Source organism: Atractosteus spatula, chromosome 7 (genome assembly GCF_055471065.1).
Source record: "Atractosteus spatula isolate fAtrSpa1 chromosome 7, fAtrSpa1.hap1, whole genome shotgun sequence".
Taxonomy (NCBI): domain Eukaryota; kingdom Metazoa; phylum Chordata; class Actinopteri; order Semionotiformes; family Lepisosteidae; genus Atractosteus; species Atractosteus spatula.
In genome coordinates this window covers 1,492,639-1,519,459 of record NC_142712.1, presented here as the reverse complement: position 1 = coordinate 1,519,459, position 26,821 = coordinate 1,492,639, and the positions used below count along the sequence as shown (strand labels likewise).

Here is a 26,821-nt window from a genome sequence, read left to right as displayed (position 1 = left end):
CATCAAAGTTTCCATTTCCAGACGAGCACTCAACCCTGCACATTTTGTGTTCGGTTAGTCATTTTTACCTGCAGCCTGCCGCAGTGCTTGTAATAGTAATAATTATAACAGCTTAAATGTGCAGTAATTAATTCGCTGGTGGTTTTCCCGCACTGTACACAATTCGACTGCCTACGGTAAACTAAAGATACAGTGTAAAGAAAAAAAACAGCTGTTATTTTATTTAAAAAAATAAACCTTTATATTTCCAGCCTTTGAAGAGTCAACGAGGTTAATATAATTGAAACGCACTGCAACGTGTCCAGGCTGGACCTGTTCCATTGCTTTGGTGAAGTTGCTTAAATGATTAAACATCCTGGGTGAACTGTCGGGCGCAGCGGAAAACAGCGTGTCTTCCTCACCACAAAGTGAGACCTTCCAGTAAAGGCTCACAGCTCGATTCCTGCCACACTGCTCCGAGCTTGTGGAGCGGTCCTGCCCAGGAACACGCACGTCAGAGCGGCAATAGCCGATCGACTACATCTGTACAGAACCCATCAGCCCATCGCCCCTTCATCCAGCACAACAACTATCCACACAGCCGCCGTTCTGCACCAGCGGCCCCGCTGCCCCCGCAGGGCAGGGGTGGAGGGAGAAACTGCAGCAGCAGCTGAATTCAGGTGGACTGCAGTGACGCCGGACTGTAACGGTTCACGGGAGTCTTCAGCCAGGACACTGAGGCGGCCAGAGCAGGACAGAACCCCGTTTAATATCTCATCTGCAAAACAGCTCCTCTGACAGGCCAGTAACCCCCTCTGGACCTGTCCCAGAACTGACCAGGCCCAGCCCCGCTGAGCCTCTGAGACCAGCACAGGTGTCCAGTGTAAGGACTCTTCACTGTCTTACTTCTGGAAGCTAATAGTAATCCTTATTGCCTGATGGCCCTGTTTGTTATGCATCTTCCTTTTGTTAGCCCATAAGAATGCAGGAGTCTACAAGGTGCGTGAGAACTGCTGTGGGAATTGATTTTAAAAACCACACAACCTGTTCGAGGCCTGTATTTTTCACATCCGTGGGTCTGTGAGCACCGAGAAACGGCCTCCTGTCGCTGAGACGGGGGTATCGAACCGGGATAGGTCTCTGTGAACTCTGGGGGGTAAACTGGATTGGTACTGGGTAAAAGAAGGCTGGGGGTTCGCTAGCAATTCAGATTGACGTTTGCCTTTGTGAAACCCTTCTTCCGCACGCCAGGAGGAATTCTCACCCGCGTCGGTTTCACGGGCACTTTCCCTGCAAACCCGGCCGTCCTGACAGCGAGCCCTTCACTCTCGGCGGGCTCATCCCCCGTCAGGACTGTCACCACATGGATGCGACCCAGCTGTCGCTCCCGCTGCGCTGCTGGGACCGAGCTGGCGTCTCTGCCCTGCTGTCCGCCTCTCCCGCAGCCTCACACGGCCGCATCAAGCAGAAATGCTTTCTGACCGAGCGAAACAAGAGCTTTCTATGAGGTTCTGTGGAGAATTGCCCCCTTACCCCTCCTCCCCCTGCCCCCCTGCCCCCCTCGAATATCTCTGGTGCGTTGTCTCCCAGTCTCCACGAGCTCCTTTTTTTTAACTCAGCAGAAATGGTGAGAATGGACACACACCATCGTGAGTCGCCTCTTACGAGCTGACCCAGGCATAGCGCTGCCTGTAGGTCGCTCTTAGCCTTCTGGTGAAAGTGCCCCCCCCCGTCCGGAGGCTGGAGCCGGGCCTCCCTTTCCGCCAATCCCCGGGCGAGGCGGTGACGTCATGGCATCTGCGGCCGGGACGGAGGAGAGGCGGCGCCCGGCGCTGCTGAGCGCAGAGACCCAGCGCCCTGCGAGCCTGGAAACCCCTCGGGAGGCAGCGGGAGAAGCCGGGCTGTGTGTCATTCTCAGTGAAAATAAAGGGGGGAGTGGGGGGGGATGTTGCCTTCCATTCCCATTCGCGGATTCTGTTTTCTCTCCCTCCAGCTCGCCCTGCTTTCTCCGGAGAGTGCTTGCGTCGCGGATAATATCTTGCGATCATAATTACCTGCTTTCTGCGCTGTGGGGTTGGTGCTGCAGGTTCGCCTTTGATGTGCGCGCAGATCGGTGATCAGATTACAGCGCTTTGATCACGGCCCTCCCCCGTCTTTGATCTGCGTGTAGGGCTGTTTTCCTTTCTCTGCTCGGTCTGATGGTCCGTCCGCAGTTCCGCGGGCGAGCAGATCTGCAGAGGAGCTGCTGGTTATGGTTCTGAGCTCCGAGCAGGAGGTATCGGGAAGTAGAGACCCGTGAGACAGACAAAGAAAAGTCAACGGAACCGCAGGAAGGGGGACATTCCGGGTCTTCTCGCGTTTCTCTGGTAAGAGAGCGTATGTTCGTGTTGTGTTTCGGGCGCCCTGATGCGAAATAACTCGCGTGTAAAGTATGTAGATATACCTGGAGAAAAGCGAAATCTGTATCTCTTTAACCTGTGAACTTCACCCCAGACTGACTCGCACTGTAGGGTTCAAGCCCTCCAAGGGACCTCACGTATCGCGTCTTTCCGTCTCTGCTGCGAAGCCAGCAGCGGCTGAGTGCTCTGCAATCCAAGATGCTCCTGCAGCGCCGTGAAGGACAGTTTCTGGACAGTCCTGCCGTGAAAGTCAGTAACTGCGACTGGATCAGGCGAAGAAGGGGCTATTCTGTTCTAACTGCAAGCGAGTGTAGAACACATGTGCTTAGCTCGCGACATGCATTCAAAACGACCCTTTGCCACAAACACGTACTGCGTGGAGCCCCACTGGAACATGAGCACCAGTGTTGACGCCCGTGTCCGTGCCCAAGAATAATAATAATGGTCAGATCTGGGTCGGATCTTGGTGATGCGAAGTTCTCTTCAGCGCTTGTGGGTCTTGCTGGAATAGCGCAGTTAAATGGGCGGAAGATCAGTGTGCTGGCTAAAATACAGTCGGAATTCTTGAAGTCTGTCGCGCAATTGGCATTGTACTGAGAACACGCAGACTAGAAGCGTAGCTTGCTGCGTGGGCTTAAACATGCAACACAACACTTAAGGGCAAAACTTATATTCAATGTGTTTTCCTTTCATACTTGTGATGCGATTGGAAGAGCGCAGATGCGGTCTGGACCAGATCTGAAGGTGTAGTTTCTCAAGAGCCTATTGAAACCAACTGTAAGGACAAACGTTGCTTTCTCGGCAGTTCGTTTGGATGCAGCGCTTTGAACTTTTGCTTGGGCAGCGTCAGTGTCCGGTTTTGAGATTAACTTCAGATGGCAACAGGTGAATATTCTTGTTGCTCCGTTTTTGCAATGTCTTACTTGTAGTCCAGATTAAAAATCTGGGCGCCTACCTACACAAGACTAAAACCGGGTCATCCCCAGACTTCAAAACGTCTCGTCGGAGTCTTGCGTTTAAGAAAGGTTTACAGAAAATCGGACGGCACGTTTAAAATAAAATAAAAAAAATGTTAGTTTTAAGGCCTATACAGGAAACCCGTAAACCAACAGAGCTGCTGTCTGTGGATCACTAGAGATGGGCGGCGGGTTTGGACTGGGTAAACTGTCCTCAGGCAAAAATGTGAGGAGTCTTAACCGTAGTAGTAGCGGCAACCGTAACACACGTTATTAAAACGATTCGGCACAGCTGCTTGATCTAACGTTTTATTAATTTTTATGTTTTCCCTTCTCTGTCTACAGCTGCAGTCCTGCCGCCCGCGTTCTTCTCAATGGCCCGGACCCCAGCGCGGGACCGCCCGCACGTGCTGCGGCTGCTCCTCGCGTGCTCGCTGCTGGTGCGTCACCGGCCCGCGGTCGTGCTCTCGCGTCTCGCCCCTCTTGTCAAACACGAAGCGCCGTCACAGGACTTTTAAAAACGTTCTGTTGAATTGCATCAGCTGACAACGTAGTTGTGTATTTGGGGGGGGGGGAGGTAAATACCACAATGCGCTGCACGTTAGCGCGCTTACATTTATTTTTTTAAAAAAGTTTACTTCTAAAACTGTGATGGTTTGTATGAATGTGACATTTAGTGTGGTGCCAATTTCGCTTAGGCGGTATCCCAGTAAAAAGTAGAACTGTTTCAAGTATTTAAGGCTGTGAACCACACTCCGGTAACAAACTGATCTCTCTTCCCAACTCTTTTTAGATTTTCATACAAGCAGAGGATCCTCAGGACTGCAGGGAACAGGAGTTCAGGGACAAGTCTGGGACGTGCGTGGCCTGTGTCCAGTGCGACGCGGGACAGGAGCTGTCAAAGGTTGGTGCGGAGTCCCCTGACCGGTCACGGCGCCCTGTGATCCCCGTGGATCGTTTATTCAGGTGTCCGATTCCTCCTCGATTTCACATTCATCTTTATCCACGGTGCTGTGAAGAGCGTCTTCGCACGTTTCCTTCCGCATGCGTGACGCCCACACGTCTCTCGAAGCTGGAGAGTGCAGTACATTAGACTTCATTGCCACTGTATGCGCACGTCTGCTATACACTGACACGCTGTGATGACGTGGTAACCGAAGACTCGCTAGACAAACATATATTTAAGGAAAAGTTAGAATATGCAGAATGTTTAAATCCTTTAAAGATGTCACGTTCAAAGGGACATTTCTGCGCCAACAGGACAAGCCTGTGTCGAACTGAGCTTGTTAAAGCTGTTCCCTTTCTTGCACGTGCTACAGGTTGTTGCAATTGTGGGAACCCAAAGGGATGAACTGAAAATATCTCATGTAGATTCCTAAAGATTGTATAACCTCTCAATTTTAAAACACTGCTCTGTAACATCAGAGCTTTCTGATTCAAGTGTTGTTTTGTGAATTCTCAAGAGAACGCAGAATGGAACTGCTGGTTATTCCCAGATAGGCTTTGCTGTGGGACTTGTGTCCTCTTGGGTCTTGTGTCTCTGTCGATCCACTGCTCTGCAGTGGCCAGTGTTGTGGTTTCATTGCGTTCATTTTTTTGCATAAATGTTTGAGGCATGCTTCCCTTCTCACCCTGAAGCAAGCACTGGATTGCTGTCAAAGCACTTCCATAGAGAGGCAGATCGAGAGCTTCTCTTGCCTCTTATCCCTTGTTTGTTTTAAAATTAAAGATTTGGGGTCCAGTGGTTTATGACTTTCATTGTGGTGAATTCCACATGTTAAGGTCTGGACAAAGAGTTATTTCCTGTGTTTCCTGGACATTAGTGTTTTTGTCTTCCTGACTGAATAGATCTGAGAATCATTATCTTGTCACTGCCGGCAACATCTGCAATCCATTGTGCTCCTCTGCAAAGGGAACAATAGACTCCCTCTGTCCTGCGTTAGACGCTCTGTTCAAGGAGCTGCACGAGCAGTGGAAGGTCTGATCTTGTCGTGGTGGGGATGAGGCAGCCGCTGCACTTTTTCAAGCTGATTGTTCGTGTCTTTCGCACAGTCCACTGAAAAATAAATCCCAAACTTTATCTCATAGGTGCAACTTAAAATTGAATTGTGCTTTTGTGATTTCTATACCAAATAATTTGACTCACATCATTTATAATTTATAGCAAAATAATAACTTCTTATTCTATATGACTGATGAGGGTCTTCAGGGTCATTTGTGCTTTTATCTTTTAAGAGCTGAGAAAGATGGAATTTTCTGTTTTTGTTAAATTTGTATATGGTTCTTCCTGTTGTCGGTTCAGAATCAGATTCTTTCATGAATGGGCAGAAGGGCTCTATTCTGGATGAGTTGAAATGCCTTCTCGAAAACTACTGAGCAGTGAGCAGAGATTCCTCCCACTACATTATTAGAACTAAATTACAACTTCTGTAAGCCGGCAAGGAGATTTTTGTGAAAATAAAACATTCCTTGCCTTCTTAGAAGGTATTGATGTTACAGGAATAATGGGATGTTTTCACAATTTATGAGGCTTGTTTCATTGAAGAAAAACAAGCAGAAAGAGAGTACGGTGTTAGCACTTCTGTTTTATTGGGATGTATATTTATGGTTCATGTTAAATGTAAAATAGTTGCATTGCTTTGTCCAGGCTTAACACAGCCTTCATTAAATGAGAATAACCGTTATGGAGGTGGTAGTGGTGATGTATTAGATGAAAGGAACGCAAAAGCTTTAATTTCATTTGTGTTTCTCAATGTGGGCTGTACACATGAGTAAGCGCAATTCAGCTGTTAAGCTGTTCTTTAAAAAAGTCACGCCCTGGTGGTTTGATCGCGCTGTCTGTGAAACGTATTGAACCGTGCACTGTCAAATGGTAGCCTATTTTTAAGTACTAAAACATAAACCCAGGCACCTCTGTCTCTCGTATTTTCTTTACATGAGCGCACATGCAACAGATATACAGATATTTAAACCCAAGCTAAGTGGCTTTATTTTATCTTGGCTCCAGCGTTCGAGCTGTGTGGGTCGAAAGAACTGATGTTCTCCTGCCAAATGCTAATGGCCAGGAGTGCAGAGCTCCCAGACCCCCGCGATGCTTGTTAATAATTGGCTGCCTAATTCATCAGCAGCCAAGTAAGCTGCCAAAGAACAGTCAATGTTCAGCCCTCAGAAAAAGGAGAGGGCCCTTCAGCCCGAGAGCTCACCGCTGGCTGTGTCTGCAGTGCAGGTCCTGTGGTTCTGTATGCACACTGGAAATGGCCACTGTAGACACAATCTTTTCAAACAAAAAGGGAGTATAACATTACAAAATCTGCAAAAAAGATATTTTTTTTGTTTCCCGAGTTAAATTTTCCTGTCAGTCCTCTTTGTTGTTCAGTCTTTGTGCCCTCCTCCTGGGAAGAGCAGAAAGACACTCGGAGAAGTGGGAGGTGTGGACTGGGAGCCGGGAGCTGCTGGCAGCGGCTGTCGTTAGTGCAGGGTAATGGCAAAGGGATAAAGTTACTGAGCTCCAAGCGCTGAACCTGCTAGCTGGCATTGAAGGGTTGCGGGGAATGTAAGATGGCACATTGAGTTAACGAACCCGCATTGTTTTTTAGGCGCGTTCATTACTGGATCAGATGACTTGTCTCCCCTAAGGAGTCATATGATTCCTGCTTAATCTCTAAAATATCTGTGAGTCTGAACATGCTGTAACCTCTTTGAGCATGTACCTCTATTGCTCTTTGTTTCCCTTGGCTTTCTAACTAAAACTTGATCTGAAGAGAGATGAAAACTGGGACTTGCATGTACTGGCTTTTCTGTGTAGACTCGCCATAGTGATATTTTACTCCAGGGAGAAATGGGGGACATAGATGGGCTTTTATGTAAAAAAAAACGTTTTTTTACATTTCAATTAAAAAAATAATAGAGACTACTTGTCAAGTTTATTAGAGACTTAGTGCATTTGCTTGTTGTTCACCAAATGTTTTTTTCTTCTGAAAGAAAATTTCCTGCATTTCCTAACAGGGTGAAATTTACGAACCAGTATAGTATTTCAGTGAACGAATTGTTCTTGTGAACTTCACAAGGTTGCTCCTTACTCTTATAGCGAGCGCCCTGTCGTTCAACATTCTTCTTGGCGTTTATTATGTCTCCTGAAGGCGCTCATTCTCGTCGATGAGCAGGAAGCCCGACGTTGCTTCGCCAGGTGTGGGATTCCTGTTGTTAATCCCCTCTGCTTGTCTGCTTTGTGTGCCATCTCTGCAGGGGGGCTGGACAGCTGGACAGCTGGCAGGCAGAGGGCACTGACCACAGCAGCTGTCTGCTGCTTGTTCCCATGACCAGCCCAGCCTGTGGTCAGTCCCTGATCTGAAATAACCCACTGCTGTCTTGGAGAGTAGAGGAATGCCCAGGTCAGGCACTCACCCCTACAGCTACTGCCAGCTTGCAGAGTTGTGCCCACCTGGCACCAAGCTGAACCTACGAGACTGAAAGCCCTTTGCTGATAACCTTCCCTTAATAATATAAAGTGAGTGTAGAATGTAGGGACCCCCCTGGTCATGTGACACATTTTGCTGTGTTCCAACCTCAGAATACAATGCATTTGAACAGGATTTTTTTGTACAATTAACAGAAAATGCTTGACATTTTGATGGGGGCCTAATCATTTGTATTGTTAAAGACAAGTTTTATGAACATTCCAAGCTGGACAAATATCCACCCCTCTGAGACCTTAAGCGTGTAATATTTAGTTGGTCCCCATTTTGCAGCAATCACAGCCTCAAGTCTTTTGCTGTGTGCTCTAACTGGCTTCTCACATCCTGCGGGTTGAATTGTCACCCAGTGGTCCCTGCTGCTTCAGCTGCTCCAGGTGACTGGGGGCGCGGTGGTGTTCAGCAGCCTTCAGTTCCTGTGAGCAGATTCTCTGTTCAAGTCTGGGCTTTGACTGGGCCACTCAAGGACTCTCACCTTCTTCTTTTTCATCCACTTTGGGTTTGGGGTCGTTGTCCTGTTTCAATATGAATCTCTGTCGCAGTTTCAGATCTTTTGCAGACTGGTCCAGGTTGTGCTCCAGGATCTGCCCATATTTTGCTCCTTCAACTTTGCCCTCTATTTTGTCAAGCCGACGAGTTCCTGCCGATGAAAACCAGCTCCAATACATTATGCTGCCACTGCTGTGCTTCGCTATGGGGATGGTGTTATGTCCCTTGCCTGACTTGTCCAATGGTCCGTCCACAACTCAGTTCCTTAGTTGTTGCGTATCCCCTTCGTCTTCATGTTGCTTTGTATACAATGTCCAATGGTGAGAACTCACACAGATAGGTGTATTTAACCTTACAAAGACAGGTGTGTCCAGTCTGAATGGTTAACCGCTTTAATTCCAATCAACATACTGTGCAAAATCTGAAGGCAACTGGTTGAGGCAGAGCTTATGAAGGAGTGTTAATGATAAGGAGGTGAATATTTTTCGAATGAAGATTTTAAGGGTTTTTATTTTTTAATTATTTTATTAGCTCCAAATTTATAAATACATTGATATTGTAAAGGATTTGTATGGGTCAAAAGGGAAAGAAATATAAGTCTATCACGTTTACAGCATGTAACAGTGTGGCAAAATACAATGGCAGTGAATACTTTGTACACCCACTCTAACTGGCCTTGTATCCCATAGTACACTTTGGGAACAGGACCCTGCGATGGCGCTGGAGTGAAGTCAGGGAAGACTATAAGCTGAACTTGCACTGAGACGTGTCTGTATTTCCTCTTTGCTCTTGTTGCTCTTATTGGAAAATGAAGTCAACAAACACTTCCTGCTGTTATACACGTTTAGATATTGCTGTCCATGACTTTCAAACACATTTATTTTACTAAATTAGTTGGGACTTTTTAAAATGTATTCATAATACTTTAAATGCCTATTCTAAAAACCTCTGTGGTTGTTTGTCTGTAGGGAGAATGTGTTGTGTTCTTAAAGAGAGCTCAGACTGAAATGGATGAAATGCATTTTCTTCCTGTTGAAAGCCTGGAAAAAACCATAGAAATGAAAATGTTCTCCTTACAATAACTCCGCTTCTCATGTACAGAGTTATCTGGGAGTGATCTGAACAGCTGAAAGTGAGGCCTTTTATCGCAGAAGCAGAGATCCTCTGGACTGATCCAAGGGAGCCTGGAATTAGTGGAATGTATGAAATGTGTTCAAAGCTCAATGAAAAGATTTCTGAATTTTGCAGACGAAAAGATGCAAACAGTGTGTGAAAGGTCTGCTCTGAAGGCCGTGCCTCTGTAGACTGCAATGTCTGGTCCAGACCTACACTATTTACATAAACCAGTTCATCCTTCAAAATCATGTGCACATTGAGAATATTAGAGCCAGTCTTGTTCTGATTGTACTGTCTGAAGATAAGATTGCACCTTCTGCCAAGTGGAAAAACTGCACTTTTAAAAAAAAACTTTATAGCTCCACATTGACTGAATTCCTGCTGAACTCTGGCAGTCTGCACTATTGTGTGCTTGTTTTTTTCAAATTATCTCTGTGCACAGTGATATAGGTCATTATTATATGCGCTATCTAGAAGCATATTTTGTTTGCTTTGCAAATATTACGTTCCAGATGCGATTGAAAAAATAAAGGAATAAAGTGGTTGACCGCGCTCCAATCTGCTGTGCAACAGCAAGGCCCTTTTCCCCCGAGCGCCATGTCTCTCTGTGATCTGCCTCGTGCGAGTGAACTGCTGGCTCCTCGCACAGCCTTCTGGAAACCGCAGGCCGAGCCTGTCGTTCCCGCCGCGCTCCCGTAGCCCCTTGTCCCTGACGCTTCTTTCCTCTCGCCTGCGCCTGATGCAGTCCGAGCACCGGCCTGGAAGGGGAGAATGGTTTCTCCTGGGTTTTAACCAAAATGGTGCAGCGCATTCCAACAATTCCACAACATTCAGGGATGTTGAACTGCTCCTCGCAGGAGTGAGATTATCAGCACCATTATTAACCCAGATGTTTCATTAGTGGGACTCCACACGAAGAAGGTGCCACTGGAACCACAGGAATTGGAAAAGCAGTCGGCAGCCCTGGCTTCTGGAGGAGGTCCCGGGATCGATTGAGCGACTAGTAGCTAAATGGCCTCCTCTCATTTGTCTAGTTCCGTTCTGTCTTGCGTTCTGTGCATAGTAAATTCTCGGTGTGCTGCCTGCGTGGTGATAATTCAGGGTAGCGTGTCCCAGCTGCACGGCTGCCCCTCTGCCACAGCCCTGAGGCGCCGCCGCGGTGCAGGTGTGGGTCTCCTGCACCCGTCACGTGTGAAAGAAGCCACGTTCTTCCTCCGCGTGTGAAACACCCGCGTGTCGACGCCCCCCACGCCCCAGCCCCCCGGCCCAGTGTGCACTGAACACCCTGCGCTTCATTCTCTCAGACGACCCCTCCCGCTGTAGCCGAAGCTGGAGACGTGCGGTGGGCTCTCTGTGTAATTCGTTTTTCTTCCTGTGGTTCTGCAAAATTAGAAGGTTGCAATTTCCATCTTGCAGACAAAATATGATCTGCTGAGCTGAAACCACAGTGCTCCTTCTGAGACGATGTATTTTTACACATGTTTGCTCAGTCTTTTATTAGCCAGGCTTGTGTCCTTGACCAGGAGGGAGAGACTGAGGAATAGGGGTTTGCAAGAATGCGATTAGGTGGATGAAATCTATTATTTGTAAAATAAATTTGATTCCTATGAACTGAAATAAGCGGGGGGAGGGGGGGGGGTTAATGATACGAGCTAAATTAAAAACACTGAAATACTGGTTATCATTTCCATGATTTAGTTCCCTTAAAAATGGATCAGAAAGCTCTCTGGCGGTGACATGAACATTGACAGAGAAGGACTGAAAAAAGGGTATAGAAATGTCATTGTCAAGCAAGCGAGCCTGCTGGATGTTTTATCTGCTTTGGAGATTAGTGCAGTGCAGAAGAAGGTTATTCAAGTTCCCAAGCCTCTGTGTCTCTTAATCTTGGTATCCCACTGTAGCCAATGAAGGTCTGAGTGCTTCTGATTTTCCAGACTCTCAAACGCTCTTCAGCATTGGTTTAGAAAGAAGACGGGACAATACCCAAGCCAGAAGCTAGCGATAATATAACAGTAGGTGTCCAAGAGGTCCTTTATCATTCAAATAGCAGGAGCTCGCAGGAATAAAGTGCAGGGCTAGATGTTGATTGTAGGCGTAAGGGAGATCATTGGTGGTGGGAGATGTGTTCTCAAAGCAGGCTGGCCTTTGTTTTGTGGAATTCTGCAACACAGGGGTCTTTATTTTGCTTTTTGTCCCCCACGATTCGTCCGTATTCCCGTTTGTCCCTGGCCTAATCGGGGGGATGTCCCGTGCTAATCCTCTCAGGAATGTGGCTTCGGCTACGGGGAGGACGCCCAGTGTGTGCCGTGCCGGCCGAACCGCTTCAAGGAGGACCGGGGCCTGCAGAAGTGTAAGCCCTGCCTGGACTGCGCCCTGGTCAACCGCTTCCTGAAGGCCAACTGCAGCACCACCAGCAACGCCATGTGTGGGGACTGCCTGCCGGGGTGAGTGTGGGGGAGTATCGCTTGGGCAGCTGAGAGGGCCGGAGTCAGGTGGGGTCTCCTTCTTTTACACTCGGCGCTTCTAAAAGCCGCCACCTACGGCGTTCCACCTATTCTATTAAAACCCAAAAAAGAGGCCTGAGCCCGTTTGTCCAGCTAAAGTTAAACCGAAGAAAACTAAGAGGAAAATTTTCCACAGAGCCATTGGGACAGAGCTGCTTGTCCATCCACTTGGTTTGGAAACTAGTTTGCAGGCCTGCCTTGTTTATTAAAAATGACGGCTGTCATCATTAACATCGCAGACAAGCGGACTGGAAAACTGAGTGGCTTCACAGGCCATTTCGCTTCATGGCATTTTTCAAAGGCACACCGCACAGCGAACGAGGATCAGCTGTACCAGTGTTCAAGGGTCGTCTTGCCAACTAATAATGAATTAAGCTGAGAAGTAATCCCGGGGGTTTGCTGTGTTTGTTCCAGGTTCTACAGGAAGACGAAGCTGAGTGGGTTCCAGGATATGGAGTGCACGCCCTGTGGGGACCCTCCGCCCCCCTATGAGCCTCACTGTGAGTGCGGTCAGCTCTTTACTACATGTACGAGGTCTGGGGGGGTTTGGGCTGCAGACTGGCATCCCCCTGGAGTAAACCACAGCTTTGACTGTACTGTACAGCTACAAATATGGGGCTAAGAACATTAGAGAAATACCAAAATTAGACCCAGATGAATGTTCTGTTAGTAAAATTCCTAATCCTAACCCCCAAATTATAAAAGATATGCCAAGAATATACCCAAAAGACGTACACTGTAGGTAAAATTAGAGGCGCTTGAGATCTTTCTTCTCTGGCACAGTTTTTTTCAGAAAAGCGATAAATCAGAGATAAACTGTGTTAAGCAAATATTTATTAAGAATGACAGTAGCACACAGTAAACCACACACAACACACAACATACAGGTTACTCTATTTACAAACTCAGCGTCTCAGAGCCCTACAACCTGACCAGACTGCTACCAAATATTCAAAGATTCTATATCACACCTAACAAGCCAACAGGAGAGATAGAGATGCACCTGCCTTCTAAATAAAACAGAATACGACCTACAGTCAAATCTCACTTCCAAAAATCCAGATTCTCCAAAGTGAATGGGAACCTATCACCCTATTCTTAAAAATGCACCCACTAACTAGGAGAGGCTGTTTTTCAACCGAGGGACTGTTTATAAAGGAAATCCGTTTCCTAAAAGCAAGCTCTCTTAACAAGGTTCAATACATTAAATACTAGAATCTGGTCTTTAGAATCTGAAAAGGGGCCTCTGGCCTGGCACGCGCATTCTTGGATGTCTTTCTGTCTGTCCTCTCTTCTCTCTCGGGCTCTGTCCTCTGCTTCCTTCTCTACCCCGTCTTTCTGTCCTGCTTTCTGGACTGTTGATGACTCTGAATGATTAACCAAGAACTTAACTAAGGTGAATTCTGCACCATTTCTGCAGTCACGAGCAATTCAGGGTCTGCGTAGGGAAAATGGGTTCGCGGGCTCGTGTGTTTAGCCATCGAGTGTGACTTCCCAGTGGTAGCCGAGCTAGCAGCCAGCCGAGTGCGGATCTGGCAGGACCTGTGTGGAGCAGAAGAGCCAGGTCTGGCACTCCTGCGGGAGATCTGGGAAGCTGTCTGGATTGAAACAGGAAGATTACTGCAGTTCAGTGAATCCTGCAATGGAAAATCTGTGAAGTGTGAAGGGTTTGAAAAGATTTGAGGATTTTGTGTTGCACGACATCCCTGCGTAAGTGTCCCAGAACCGCCTCCTTCTGGAGTCTTTGGGATTTGAGTTCAAGGTTCGACTCGCTTTAAAAAAAATCACCAGGTGCTTCTGTCTAGAGCCAGTTGAGCCATGTAGCAGTTTGTAAAGCCTAAGAAGAGGTATTACAGAGAATGCAGCTGTTTCCATTCCAAATTAGTATTGTGCCTCATTAATGTTCAAGTGTACTGCCTGAATGTGTTCGCCTCCCCTGTGTCCCAGTAGCAGGCTTATGATCTTCTCATCTTGGAAGGTTTCAGTCTTTAAAGGAGGGAAGGCTTGAACATTCATGGAGAAAAATGGCAGCTGTGTTTTCTGAATGAATGAATCAGACCTGCTGTAGTACCCCTATAATTCTCACAATTTGTAACCCCTACCATGCAGAAGTCCTTACAGGAGTGATTTTATTGTAGGTCGTAAAAAACTAACGGGCTGACTATTTCATAAGTCACACCCCAGAGGCAAATGTGCAACTTTACATGAAGCAGTAAATCTTGACAGCACGGCAGAGACCTTGGGTCTTTAGAAGTGAAAAGGCTTAAATTATATTCACACTGTTCATCTTGGCATGTTCTGGATGTGTTTTAAGAACACAGTTTTCTGAACGTCCAGATGAGGCCTCCTGGTGTTGCACCTGATGAAGCAAGCAGATGAAGTGGATTCCTGGAACTCGAGCAGAAACTTGGCCATTGTTTTACAACTTCCCATCGGCACAGCTGAGAGTGGCACCTTTCTCAGTGTGCTGCCCAGGAGTCAGTCCCACAGCCTTCCAGTTTGGAGTTTCCAGCCCTAACTACTCTTCTACACTGCTGAAAATATACCAAAACATCTCAAATTCAGCTTGTGTTTGCTTGTCTAGCAGTTCGTTGTTTTCAGCCTGACTCGCACCCTTTTCTCTCCCATTGATTGCTGGTGGCTGTGGGTTTCCCTGCTTGCTAATGGCCCAGTGCCTAAAACTAGCACCCAGGTGAAAGAACAGTGGGCTTGAAGAGAGACAGCCAGCAGTGCTGGCACAACACGTTGCACAGGTCATTGATTGGTTAATGCAGTGAAAATTAGTCTTGCCAGTAAAAAATATATCACTGGCCAAATCAAATCTTGGATTTGGATCATGGAGGTGAGGAACTGTTTTACCTGTGGTTCCTGTAAAGCAGTCATGTACAGCTAATAGAGCTGAACGGAGGGGAGAGGGATGCCAGTAGGTGTTTGCTGGTGTTTTAGGAGCCCTGAAATAGCCAGGGATTGAAGCAGATTTTGAAACAACATCTCTTTCTTCTTAGGAGGGGCATCTTCTATTTGTGTTTAGTTTCTAATCAATAAGGAGACTTCAGATGATGTTCTGCATCATGTTGTTTACATGATTTCATTGGGCTTGACTATGCTTCACTCTGATATTACCATAGTATGCCAAAGATGTTTTCTGGTAGACTGGATTGGTACTGGCAACTTCCTGCCTGCACTCCCAGCAGTGACCAAAGGTGTCGCTCTGGAGACCTGCCTCCCTTTCATGAAGATTCCCCCCACACACTGAGTTTTCTGAAAGCCTGTTGTTTGGTCCTAACAGGTGTGCCTGCTTGTAACACATAACCTCCAGTCTTGTCTGGTGTATGGCAATCTATAATAACACTCAAGGAATTATTCGACGGGGACTTAACTGTGGCACCAGGGAGTTGGTGCCCAAGAGTTCAATGGATGATTTTAATAAGCAAGGAGCAGCATACATTCATCTGCTACAACTGCACACACAGCTGCTGAGCACTCTTTTACCTGGATCCTAGACTTGCCTGCTTTTTGTGTTTGAAACATTTGTGTTTCCTCCTGAAGTTAAACAGAAAAAAGTGTTTGTCTTCCTAACTGGCTTTTCTGTCTAAACTTGAAATGGAACACAATTGTAATCTTCAAAGGATTCAGGGATTTAACAAATAGATAATTAAACAAAAGGAATTTTATCTTTATTCATTTAGTCTCACCCCACCCTCTGCTAGAAGCTAAAATACACACAAAGGTTTTCAATGATCTGTTCATGAGAACTTTCCACTTGAATTTGGTCAACTGGAAAAAACATTTTCTCCAGTCAGGCAGGACCATAAATGATGAGTATGTTTTCTTTGAAAGTGTAAGAGCATGCACAGTACTGTTTTATAAATTTACCAGTGCCTTTTCACAAGAGCTAAACAGTGAATTGGCTGTTTCCTTTGTGCATTAAGGAATATGTGGGTAAGACAGGAGAACAATTTCTGTTTGTTTTCACAACTCAAAGGCCTGTGTTCAGCTCCCTTGTGTGCAAGACTTAGAACACAGGTTTCGGAATGCACTAAGCCATTATCAATTCTTACTCTCCTATTTGCTGTGTAGCATTTTGTTTCAAAACCCCCTTTCTTACATCTGCTTATCATTGCCCTGCTTTCACTAATAATTCATCTCTGAAAGGAAGTAATAGGAAAAATGGTTTTGATTTAAATGTGTGTGTTTGCAGTGGCAGGACTCCTGGCAGCCTTCAGTGTTGCAGCCTTTTTCAATTTATCTGTAATTCGCTCTAAAACTGTGCTTAGATCTTCCAGACATCATCATGTGGGTCTAGTCACAGCTGTGGTGTTTAAAGAGATCGTGATACTTAGCGCTTCAAAACAAACACAAAAGCACTAAATGGGCCCAGATCACATGGAGAATGCGATTGAAGAAAATTCTCAAGTTCTCTTGCTAGGTGTTAACACATAAGCTGTTAATTTGAAGTACGCATGTTCAAGTGCGATATAAACCATGCATTTATCAAAACTACATCTTGTGTATCTTTCCTTCTTTGCCCTGATCAGGAATGTAGTAAGGTGGGAGATGCTTGTGGCATCCATGCCACTCAGGAGCACAAAAACATGAAAATTGTGATGAAACGGGGGAAAGTAAACCGTTTCTGTGGGGAGACTGATCTTCACATTCTTTTGCTCTGGAATCCCATCTGTCTCTATGCCCCCAAGGCAGGTTTAGATCACACTCTGCTCTTCCTCAGTGTGTTTCTTCATTTGAACAAATACATCAAAACAAAGGAGAAGATCCAGAAGCTGTTATTCAGCCCCTCCGCACCCCTAATTTATATGGCTTCAAACTGCAGAGCTTTTGTGATTTATCTTTTATAGGCCCATGCAGGGAATGTTACAATCAAAGCACTTTTTTTAAGGAGTGTTGCTCAGAGATACGATCAGCAGGTGAATGTTCTTTCATGGTTTCTCCTTTATCTGTGTTTGCTGCAGGTGTGATGGCCTGATAAATGGGAATGTTGTAGCTGAAACTAGTTTACAAAAAGCTGAGCCCTGGTGGTGGTTTATTAGACATCCTTTGTTTGAACTTTTTATTTATGTCTGTGCTGCACAGTCCAAACGAGAAAACACAAAAGCTCACACATGCTTTCTGGAAGACGTTGTACACTGCTATGTGGTTTTGCATGATGTGTAAACCCATATTTCTGATAAGAGACATCCTGTCATCAGGTTATTTGGTTATTTATATGGGGGCTGGTTAGCTGTGCCTCTGTTCCATGTGAACAGTGCACCAGAATTATTACTATGTAGCCTGAGCTTATCAGATCTCAGAAACTAAGTGAGACCAGAAGTGGCCAGTATTGGGAGGGAGACCTCTTGGAAAAGCAGGCTGCTGCTGTAAGTAGTATTGGTGGACCAGTAGGTGGTGCTCTTCCTTCTATGTCCAGATGGCCAAACCAGTGGCACAGTTTCATGTCCAGGGGCACTGGTGTAGAAATTTGAATGAGAAATTAAAGTGAGGTCCTGGCTACGTGGACATTAAATATCCCGTGACGGGCTTGGTTAAAGCAGTGAGGTAAACCCCAGTGTCCTGAGGCTCAATCTGGCATCCATCAAGAAATGTCCCTCAAGAAATGTCTCCATTCTCCCCCCTGTGGCTGCTGTGGGTCACCCAGGTGGGGCTGTACCTTCAGCCTGAAGCTAATTCTGCATGAAGTAATGAAAACTCTTATGTAGAAGAGAAAGTGTACTTGAACTTGCCCAATACGATGAGTTCTTTGTCAATGGTTGTTAGCTTTAATGCGAATGGACAGTGTAATTGTTTTGGTGAAATGTATTATGAAATTCCGGTGTCCACTCTGTCAATTTCTAATAGTTAAGAAAACCTCACTGTTGCTTTTATGAACTGACTAGATGTGGGGTTAGGAGCTCATGCATGACAATAAGAATTATCATGAAGAATTGCTCCTATGTCCTTGTAAGAGAATCTTCTGTGCTTTTTGAGCAGACTGGTATACACTGTAGTGGGAAAGTGAAGTGATTACAAAAATCTGTGCTTGCAGATGCAAGTTGCCTTGTGGGATACCAAGCGATTGCAGAAATGGGTGTGGTGGTTTTTGAACTGATTCTCATGAGATGTTGATTAAGTGTGTTTTTTTCCTTTAAGATGTTGTCAGTCGACGCGTTTAAATGCTGTAACCCTAATAAGCAGTTTAGTCTTGCATGATGTTTTATTTTACTGGTTTAGCTGTGTTAAATTGGAAACTCCAGGACTGCGTTCAGCAGTGGAGTTTGGTATGCCAGCCTTCTTCGGGGTTAAAACTTGCAAGGCTAAGTGACAACAGTTCTAGGCAGCAGAGAATTTCAAAGACAGTGATGCTTTTTTAAAAATGTTAAGAACAAAGACAGCAGAAAGTGAGAGCAGGGCAAAGTGTGGTAGGTGGTGTCTCTGAGGATGGGGTTTCTGTGACGGCCCTCAGTTGACCTTCCTTCTTTGTTCATCTCAAATCTTGTTTTAATAAGCTCTTATCACTCTGTTTGTGTACACTACTGTAAATGCATTTAACTATTAGTAGTGCAGAGAGATGCGGTACCTGTGGTTAAAGATTCACAGGTTTAGCTTGTAAATTAATGCACACTATTTTACAATTAGCTCTTTTCATGTTTTTTGACATATCTGGAATGTTTTTTTGCCAGTGGAATGTACAAATATTCTTATCCGTTAAAGCAGAATATCACAGTGCCTGTGCCCAGGCTAAAGTAATGTTTACATTGCATGACAAAGAGTGTTTGGAATCTAAATGCCAGATCTAGCTTTGCTCAATGATTAATCTACTGCAAAGCAAACACGAGATGAAGGGGGGATTGAAAACGACATTTTGCAATTCAGAATGGTTCTTTCCTTCGTTGTATTTTTTTGTACAATTTTGCAAACACTCCTGTTGCACTAGTCGAGTGCATGGGAAAAGCGCCCAGCTGGAGTGTTTATTTAGTGTTGCCAGCAGTCATTTTCTGTGAGGCACAGGCCTGCAGCCCTGACTGTGTGCGTGTGTCAGAGCCCCCACTGTAACCCCTGCTCTCCGAATCCTACTGAACCCAGTGAGATACGTGACACAGCCGAGTGCCAGCTCTAATGCTAACTCTGTTGGGCCAAGGTGAGCTACTGGGAATGTCTAGTGAAGCGAAACTGATTCGAGATGCCCTTTACATGACCCTTATCATTTGTGATTCAGCCTTCTCCACGCAATACGCTATGCCCGCTGATCTGAGTGCCATTTCAATACTTCAGGAGGGTGCTCATATCCTGGGGCAGGGGGCTGTAAAAAGACACATCCTGGAGGAAAAGGGAAAAGGATGCAAATCTTAAAGGTGTTCTCAGGTGCAGAATGGTGCTGAGTGAGATTACAAAAATATAGGAGGGGAACACCAAACCGTGCATTACTGGAGAGCAGCAGTACCCCACTGCACAGCACCCAGCAGGGGAACACGCTGTACCCCACTGCACAGCACCCAGCAGGGGAACACGCTGTACCCCACTGCACAGCACCCAGCAGGGGAACACGCTGTACCCCACTGCACAGCACCCAGCGGGGGAACACGCTGTACCCCACTGCACAGCACCCAGCGGGGGAGAGGGCAGCTACTGCATCTCTCCAGCTAAAGGAGGGGGTGACTAGGAAGGTCCGGTGGCCCCAGAGCCCAGAGTGGAATTGAGCCAGGTCACCAGGGTTAATGAGGAGCAGCACTGACTTCCTGCCACACTTCTCCAGTCACAGAAGCATGGCGTAGTGTTCCAGCCGTCTTTGAAGCTCCGCGGGTTTACATTATGCAGACCTTTTTTTTAAAAAAAGCATCTCCTCTATCCTGTCATTAACTAGAAAAGCTTCCTTGTTTTTCCCAGAAGTGGTTTTGGTGAGCGAGAGGTGGTTAAATTTGATATTGTTTGGCTGGCAAAGTCCTTGTAAATAAACAAAACTGTAACTTGTAGATTGAAACCATGATGATGAGATTGTGTCTAATTCGTGTGCATTTGTTTGCATGCGTGCTTGTGCTTGCAGTTCCTACCAGAATCAAGGCGTGGCCACAGAGAGTCCACTTCTGCTTTTCCTTCAAATATGTGATTTGAAAAATCTCTCCCAGAGAGGAGCCTGTGCCCTGAGGAGTAGATGTGAATGACTCTGCTTCTCAAGTTAGAATAGGGGGTGGTCTTCAGGTACCTTGACAGTACAAGAATCCTTTGTGCAGCCCTGTAAGGCACGCTTTGTAAACTGGTTGATACGAATTCATATAATTGCACCTAATGTATTGAAGCAGGATGTGACTGGATTACAGGCTCTTCTTGGCCTTTTTTCAAAATTCAGATCTTTACAGATTAAAAGCACTGCTAAATAACAAGACTTTCAAGAAGATGACGTTTCAGGTTCGTGTTTGACCTGTCTGTGCCTGGAGTAAGGGTCAAGTCGGACCAGCTGCAGAAACTTGCCCTCTGACACTTCGGAAAACCCACAATGTCGAGTGTGTGACTGGCCTGAGGTCTCAGTCAGACCCCCTCTCTCTGGATCGCGGGAAAACTGGAGCCTTCCCCAATCAGAACAGGCTGGAAAACAGCAGCTTCACTAATCAAGTCCATTCATTCTGGCCTTTAAACTTTTAAAAAATAAATACTGCGCTGATCTTTGGAGACGAGGAGAAATCTTTGCTGGCATCAGTATTCACTGTATTGATCTTATGTGTGTCTGCAATCAAGCAGTTTTCATTAACCATGTGATGAATATATTTGTCGTGGTAGAATGTGGATAGTTAACGTGTCGGGCCAGGCTGGAGTCTTCTTGGTGAGGCAGTGTCAGCGCAAGTGTTGAGGCCCAGGCTGTACTTGCAGATTGGCTCTTATTTCCTACCTGCAGACAGCAGGCAAGTACGCTTGGCAATGGGTAGTGTACTAAGTATTAGTACTGAAGGACAGGAAACCGAACTGATTCAGTGCACAGGGTTGAAGTGGTTAGCGAGAGAGGCCAGGAGCGTTGTGAGGGGAAATGTCCTGAGCCACACTGGGGGAAATATTTTACCCCTAGGAACTCGAGGTTCATTTCCACCATGTCAAAGATCGCGAAGAAGGCAGTGGGATTGAATTCCTGTGGATGTGTAGGTCAGGCATTGTGACTTACACTTTGTTCATGGGATTCTGTCTTTATTTTTTTATGTTTTCTGAAAAGCTTTTCACTTTGATCTTTTTTTTCTGGAATAAGGTGTAGTTCGTCTGTGTTGTATACGGAAACACGATTGGTCTGTACCTGTGCGAGGGAGATGAAAGTCGAGCCAGAGAACAGGAACAGAGAGGGGTGAATGTTCAGCCTTGCTGGAGAGGGGCATAGCTGACGGTGTGCCACCTCTGTCCGCAGGCAGCAGCCGCGTGAACCTGGTGCGGATCTCCTCCCCGGCGTCCAGCCCGCGCGACACTGCCCTGGCCGCCGTCATCTGCAGCGCCCTGGCCGCCGTCCTGCTGGCCCTGCTCACTCTCTGCGCCATCTACTGCAAGAAGCAGCTGCTGCAGAAGAAGCCCAGCTGTAGGTCTTCTCCCGGTCGCCCTGTCCCCGCTGCCCGTCCAGGGTTGCAGATCTCTGCAACGTCCTCGTCCACTCAGCAGCGTGCGCACTGTCAGAAGGGAAAAATGTGACCACAAGCTTCTTTATGTACTTTTTTAAGCTCAGCTGTGCATCCCATTGTAAAGTCCTCTGCTTTATGGAAGTAAAATTGATCATTCTGATAACATACCAGCACTAACCACAGTCTCGCGTCTGCCTGTCTGTGTGCACAGGGACGTCAAGAGCTCAGGAAGCCCCCTGCAATGGCGCGGAGCTGTCGTGCTTCGAGAGGCAGCAGGGGCCCGAGTTTTCTCTGCGAAGCTGCTGCCACTGCCACCAGGACACGGCTCAGGCTCGCGGTGAGTCCAGTGCCCAGAACTCTGCTCCGGCCTTTCCTTTACCTCCCTGCATGGGACGTCCCGTCAGGCTGTGAATCCGGGGACCGTCTGCTCCGTTTCTTGCCAGGGATGCATGGGGCTAAACCACAGCGCCACCAGGTGACGGCTCTGTGCCATCTCCTGTGTGGCTCTGGGATGGAACTCCTGACTCCACTCGGCTTCATGTGATCTGGTAGGAAAGCTGCCTGAGAAGCCCAGAGAGTAGAAAAGGAGACTCTTAATAAAATAATGTTTGTGCAGGGAATGGGGGGTGATTGTAGGGCTGTTGGCTCAGAGGTGGCCTCCACATTTCTTGACTCGTGACCCTTAACTCGGGCAGGTCCCGTTCACCTGATCCCATCCCTGTGCTGCGAGGAGACCTGCAGTCTGGGCTGCAGCAGCGACAGCTGTCCCTTCCATTCCCAGAACACGCTGGATGTAGGGTGAGTGTAGCTTTATTCTGTACTGCCAACAGCAATACATTCTGCATCGATGTCCAAGATGTCCAAGCATCTGCTAAGGCCGCTGGAAAGAGGGTCTGGAAAACAAGGACCACAGAGCTTCAAAGAAACGTGTATGAAGTCAATAGAGAAGTGAAGGTGAATGTCTGACTGTACAGTCTGTAAACTGCAGGCTACCAGCTGCAATTGTAGAATAAATCATGGTTTCATCTGCCTTTTCCTTGTCTTTGCTAAGTGTCTGTACAAGAGCTGGCCAGTCCTTGTCCTGGAGGGAAGGCGAGCTGGCAGGTTTTCGAGGGCTCCTGGCCCTGGCATGTGAAAAGCTGGCAGAAAGTGTTCAAATGGTCCAGTTAAGCCAATAATTAGCCGATTGGAGTGAAGTCCTGCAGGCGCACCCGCTGCCCGGGCCCAGGAGTGTACAGGCCTGCACTTGGTGCTCGGTGGCAAAACAGACATTCTCTGTTACAGAACAGCTTTCAGGAGAAATCCCTCAGCCAGAGGCATGGGCTGTGGTTCGAGTTAAAGAAGAAACACTGTGTAAGACTGCCTGATTTACGGTTTTGCAGGAACGTGGATTCTGTGGAAGAGCATGTCCCAGCCTCCCCGAGAGCCCGGAGCTGCTCTCCCACCGGAGGGCGCGCGGACGCGTGGCCGCTGAGGCGCGGCTCAGCCGCCAGCGACAGCCTCAACCTGTCCCGGGCCAGCCTGCAGGACGCAGAAAGAAACGAGGAGACCCTCGAGGCAGGATTCGCCCTGGGAGGAGCGCCCCCTGCAGGGTGGCGGTGCGGCGAGCCCCTGGACTCTCCAGCCAGGGAAGGGGGGCCCGTGCCAGAGCAGGGAGTTTGACGGGTGAGTGTTCCCCGTTCTGAGGGCAGGCGGAGTTTGTACAGTGATTCTCAATTCAGATGCACAGCCTTCTGCGTCTGCTTTTGGACCTTTTTTTGCAAAAGAAGCTGTTCACAAAATATGTATTTTACTTCTTCTATTTTATGAGCATTATGTTGGTATTGCGCTGACTTCTAACATTTGAGTACAGTATTGTGCTCAGTAATAAACAACCCATGAACACTGTCACCTCTGTTAGTATGTGACACATGGGGGCAGTGAAGATTGCTTGGAAAGGCCTGTTTGATGGCAGTGGCTCTGGACCAGCTCCACTGCTCACTTCCGCTGGAGTCTTCATAGACACAGCAGGCGCTCATGACTGGAAGGAGAGAGGTTGTCCTGACAGTTTCCCAGCAGGACCGCCTGGCAATGCCAGCAAGCGTCTGCAGAACCCTGACCCTAACCGCAGGGGAAGACAGCGAAACGGCAGAGACGCTGGCTGTAGCTCCGGCTGCTGGGATTTCAGGCTGTACCTTAATGGAGCAGTTTTGAAGGCTGGCTTGTCATTGGGTTTGATTGTTTCCTGGAGCAATTCATGTGCCAGGATGCGGGAAACACCTGAGATTGACCAGGCCTCTGTGGCCTCTGCGGAAACCGAAACGAGCCGTGAAACTGTGAGCTGTTCCCCTCTGGCACAGTCCGGCCCTGGCCACTGCCACGCAGTCCTGTGAAACATCTGCACAGCTCTAAAACTGCTCCCAAGTACAAGAGGCAGGATATATTTTTAAGCACTAATCTAAAATTGTTTTCAGGTTTCCATCTGTATTTGAAAGTGAATGGGTTTGCTTAGAAGCACTGTAAACAAATAGCACCTCTTTCAGGCTGCCCTACGGTTTTTCTGAGGTCTGCTTGTGTATTTTCAGATGAAAAAAAAGCACACTGTATCATGTATCCATTCCCAAAACCTCTCAAGGTGTATAATGCCTGTTCTCTGTCCGTCTTTCCCCCAGGCTGATATCAGAGAGAGGCCTGACGAAGAGGATGCAACGAGACCCAGTTTTAGATCGGACTGCCAGTGCATGAACCCTTTCAGAGGAAAGCAAGGGGCACAGTCTTCTCAGGCCCTTGAGCTCTGCAGCCTTCCTCACGCCATCTGAAGGGACTCTGTAAATACACACAAAGGAATGAGCTTCCCTGTGACCCTGCAGGAGTCATGACTGAAATACTGAAGGGCCAATGGCTGGTCAGGGCAAGGGACCAGCCCAAATAAAGTGCAATGAAGTTGAAAGGAGACTGTTTGCTTTGTGCCAGTGGTGCAAGCCTTGCTAAGTCAATAGAAGAATGCTGTTATTCTGTATTTGATGTTCCAGCATGAGAATGTTCCACACCTAGTCCACTTGATTGCTTGGGTAGGAAAGTTGTTTGGGACATTTTTCAATGGGCAGTTGAATGTGTTATGTTACACGCTTTGTTAAAAGTGAATAAATCAAAACGGCTCTTGAAAGGATGAAAAGACCCAGCTCGCGTAATAATCCTCTCCAGCAAGCTAATGCACTGAAGCTTGAGAGAAATACTGGAGGTGGAAGGGCCACTGGGGAATGTTTGCATACGGTACACATCTGTTTTATTGTAGATATTGTAATATAGAAAATAGATGGTCAATATTTTTGTAATGCAGAGTTCACTGCCCAGTACAACCTACAGGTCTTGTTATCAGCTCATATGTAGTGAAAGTGTTTGGCTTGTGTACACCTTTTCAATGAATCTACACAATTTGTTCATTTTTCAATAAAGTCTGCAAACCATGAATCACACTTCAAAGAGCTAGTTTTTCTCAGATCCTACAGAGGCGTAACAAGTTTTGGTGTTTCTTCACTCTCAGTGTTTTTTTAACCCACATCTATTGATATTATTAACATTAATTGCTGTCTGTAATCCCCATCATGACTTACAAACCATGTTTGCATCAGGGCATTGTGGTTTCCCTGCCTGGGAAGGTTTCAGGAAAACTCAGACAGTACCCCGCACACCTGCTAACAAAATACACACTGATGCAGAATGAAGCATTTGACAAGGCAAATGTGAAGATGACAGGTCACATTTCTCAGGACTAAATGTAAGAGGAAAAAATAATCTAAGTAGTTTTAGGGGCAACAGCATTTATAGCACAATTTTTGAGCACACTTTAAAAATTATTTTAAAATCTGTCAGATGTGAAGTTTTTCAGAAAGCACCTTAATAACCCAAGGTGTAAATTTAGTTTTACTGGGACTCAACATGAGGATGACTCCTGCAAATGTTCACGCTGGTCTCGGAAGAATGCAACTCTTTCCAATGAGCTGCACCTCCAAGAAGTGTCTGGCGTTTGCGACACCCTATGTGCTTCCAGTGACTTTTTCGGATGACATCTATAGCATTACGTGCTCTCAGAAGAAATTTTTTTTTAGTTAGACTTTAAAAACTGCAATTTTAAATGTAATCCTGGTCCTCTGACTATGATGTGAACGCAAAAGAATTTTCACTTTGTTGTGGGCGCTTTGAGAGCTCAGGGCTCGAATTCCTCTAACATCCCTCCAAGCAGTGATCCTCTTGTATTCGACTAATCCCTCTTCTCTTAACTTGGGAGACTGAAGTTTAGATTACAACCTGCAACACATTCCATTTCATAGACTGCAGCTCGTTGATCGGAGACAAAAGGGCCTTTTTAAGCCCTGTGCACTGCACTGCAAAGCAAACTGTGCTGTGCAGGGGCAACAGTTAGTTTACACAGCGCTGTTGACTGAGGCTTAGTTACCCCTTAGTTACTGACAATTGTGCGGTTCCTTCAGACTGTGGTGCTGTTTTCAAAGCCTGACACTCTGAAAAGTACCTCATAATTAACACAGCACTTGTTATTGACTATGTCCACAGGAAGAATGGAACTCCAAGGCAGATTAAACCTCACTTTCATTTTAAAAGTTTACCCTTTCTGAATAAAAAAAAAACTTCAAATCATAGCCTCATATCAACACAACCACACTTTTGTGTTAAAAAATGTGCTGGCAAATTCAAAAATGGTTTAACAATAAAACCTTCCCAGTTTAAACTGGTGTGCCGATGGTTTCGAGGTGTGTCTGACGCCTAGACTATCTGCGCTGGCCACCGTGGCCCACCAGTATCATTCGGGTCTTTCTGAAGACACACGTCTCGCGCTCACCTAGTGCGTGTCCTGCACTCGTCTGCCAATCTCATCCTCCAGCCCTCGGAATCGCCTCGAGACGCTGAAATCCCATCCATGGTATCTTTCTTTACAGCTCTTGCGTAAGTCTTGGGAGTTTTGACTTGAATTCCCATTCTTTTCAACAATTATCTTCCATCAGGTGTGAAACCGTGCATGTTAGACCTGCCTAAACCCTGAATTGCTACAATAAGCTTCAGAGCGCTCCTCTGAATGCTTACAGACCTGGCAGAAAGGGCAGGAAAGCCACCAAGCGAAGTGTTAGCAGACACCAGCTGCACACCATGATCTACTTCTCTGCCCAGACTGAACAGCTTTCTTCTGAGCTGCAGAGCAGGCATGTTCCTTAGACTCGTTAGATTCTTGTGCTGCACAAGGGCAATAACTCTCCTCTTTCACTCCATATGGTATGAAACAACCCCTAGCACTAACAGGCATTGTATTATAACAGCAATAACGAAACATGA

The 26,821-nt window shown here is 46.6% G+C and overlaps 1 protein-coding gene across 1 annotated transcript; it reads left to right on the top strand.

The window, feature by feature from the left end:
• Positions 1-1,766: 1,766 nt before the first annotated feature.
• Positions 1,767-24,946, top strand: LOC148830057 (tumor necrosis factor receptor superfamily member 19-like). Its single transcript, XM_088920076.1, has 10 exons — positions 1,767-2,345; positions 3,680-3,774; positions 4,128-4,238; positions 11,677-11,855; positions 12,330-12,415; positions 21,292-21,456; positions 21,708-21,833; positions 22,192-22,294; positions 22,879-23,161; positions 24,148-24,946. The coding sequence occupies exons 2-9, from the start codon at positions 3,709-3,711 to the stop codon at positions 23,156-23,158; spliced, it is 1,116 nt and encodes a 371-aa protein (XP_088776202.1). The 5' UTR covers positions 1,767-2,345; positions 3,680-3,708; the 3' UTR covers positions 23,159-23,161; positions 24,148-24,946.
• Positions 24,947-26,821: the final 1,875 nt, after the last annotated feature.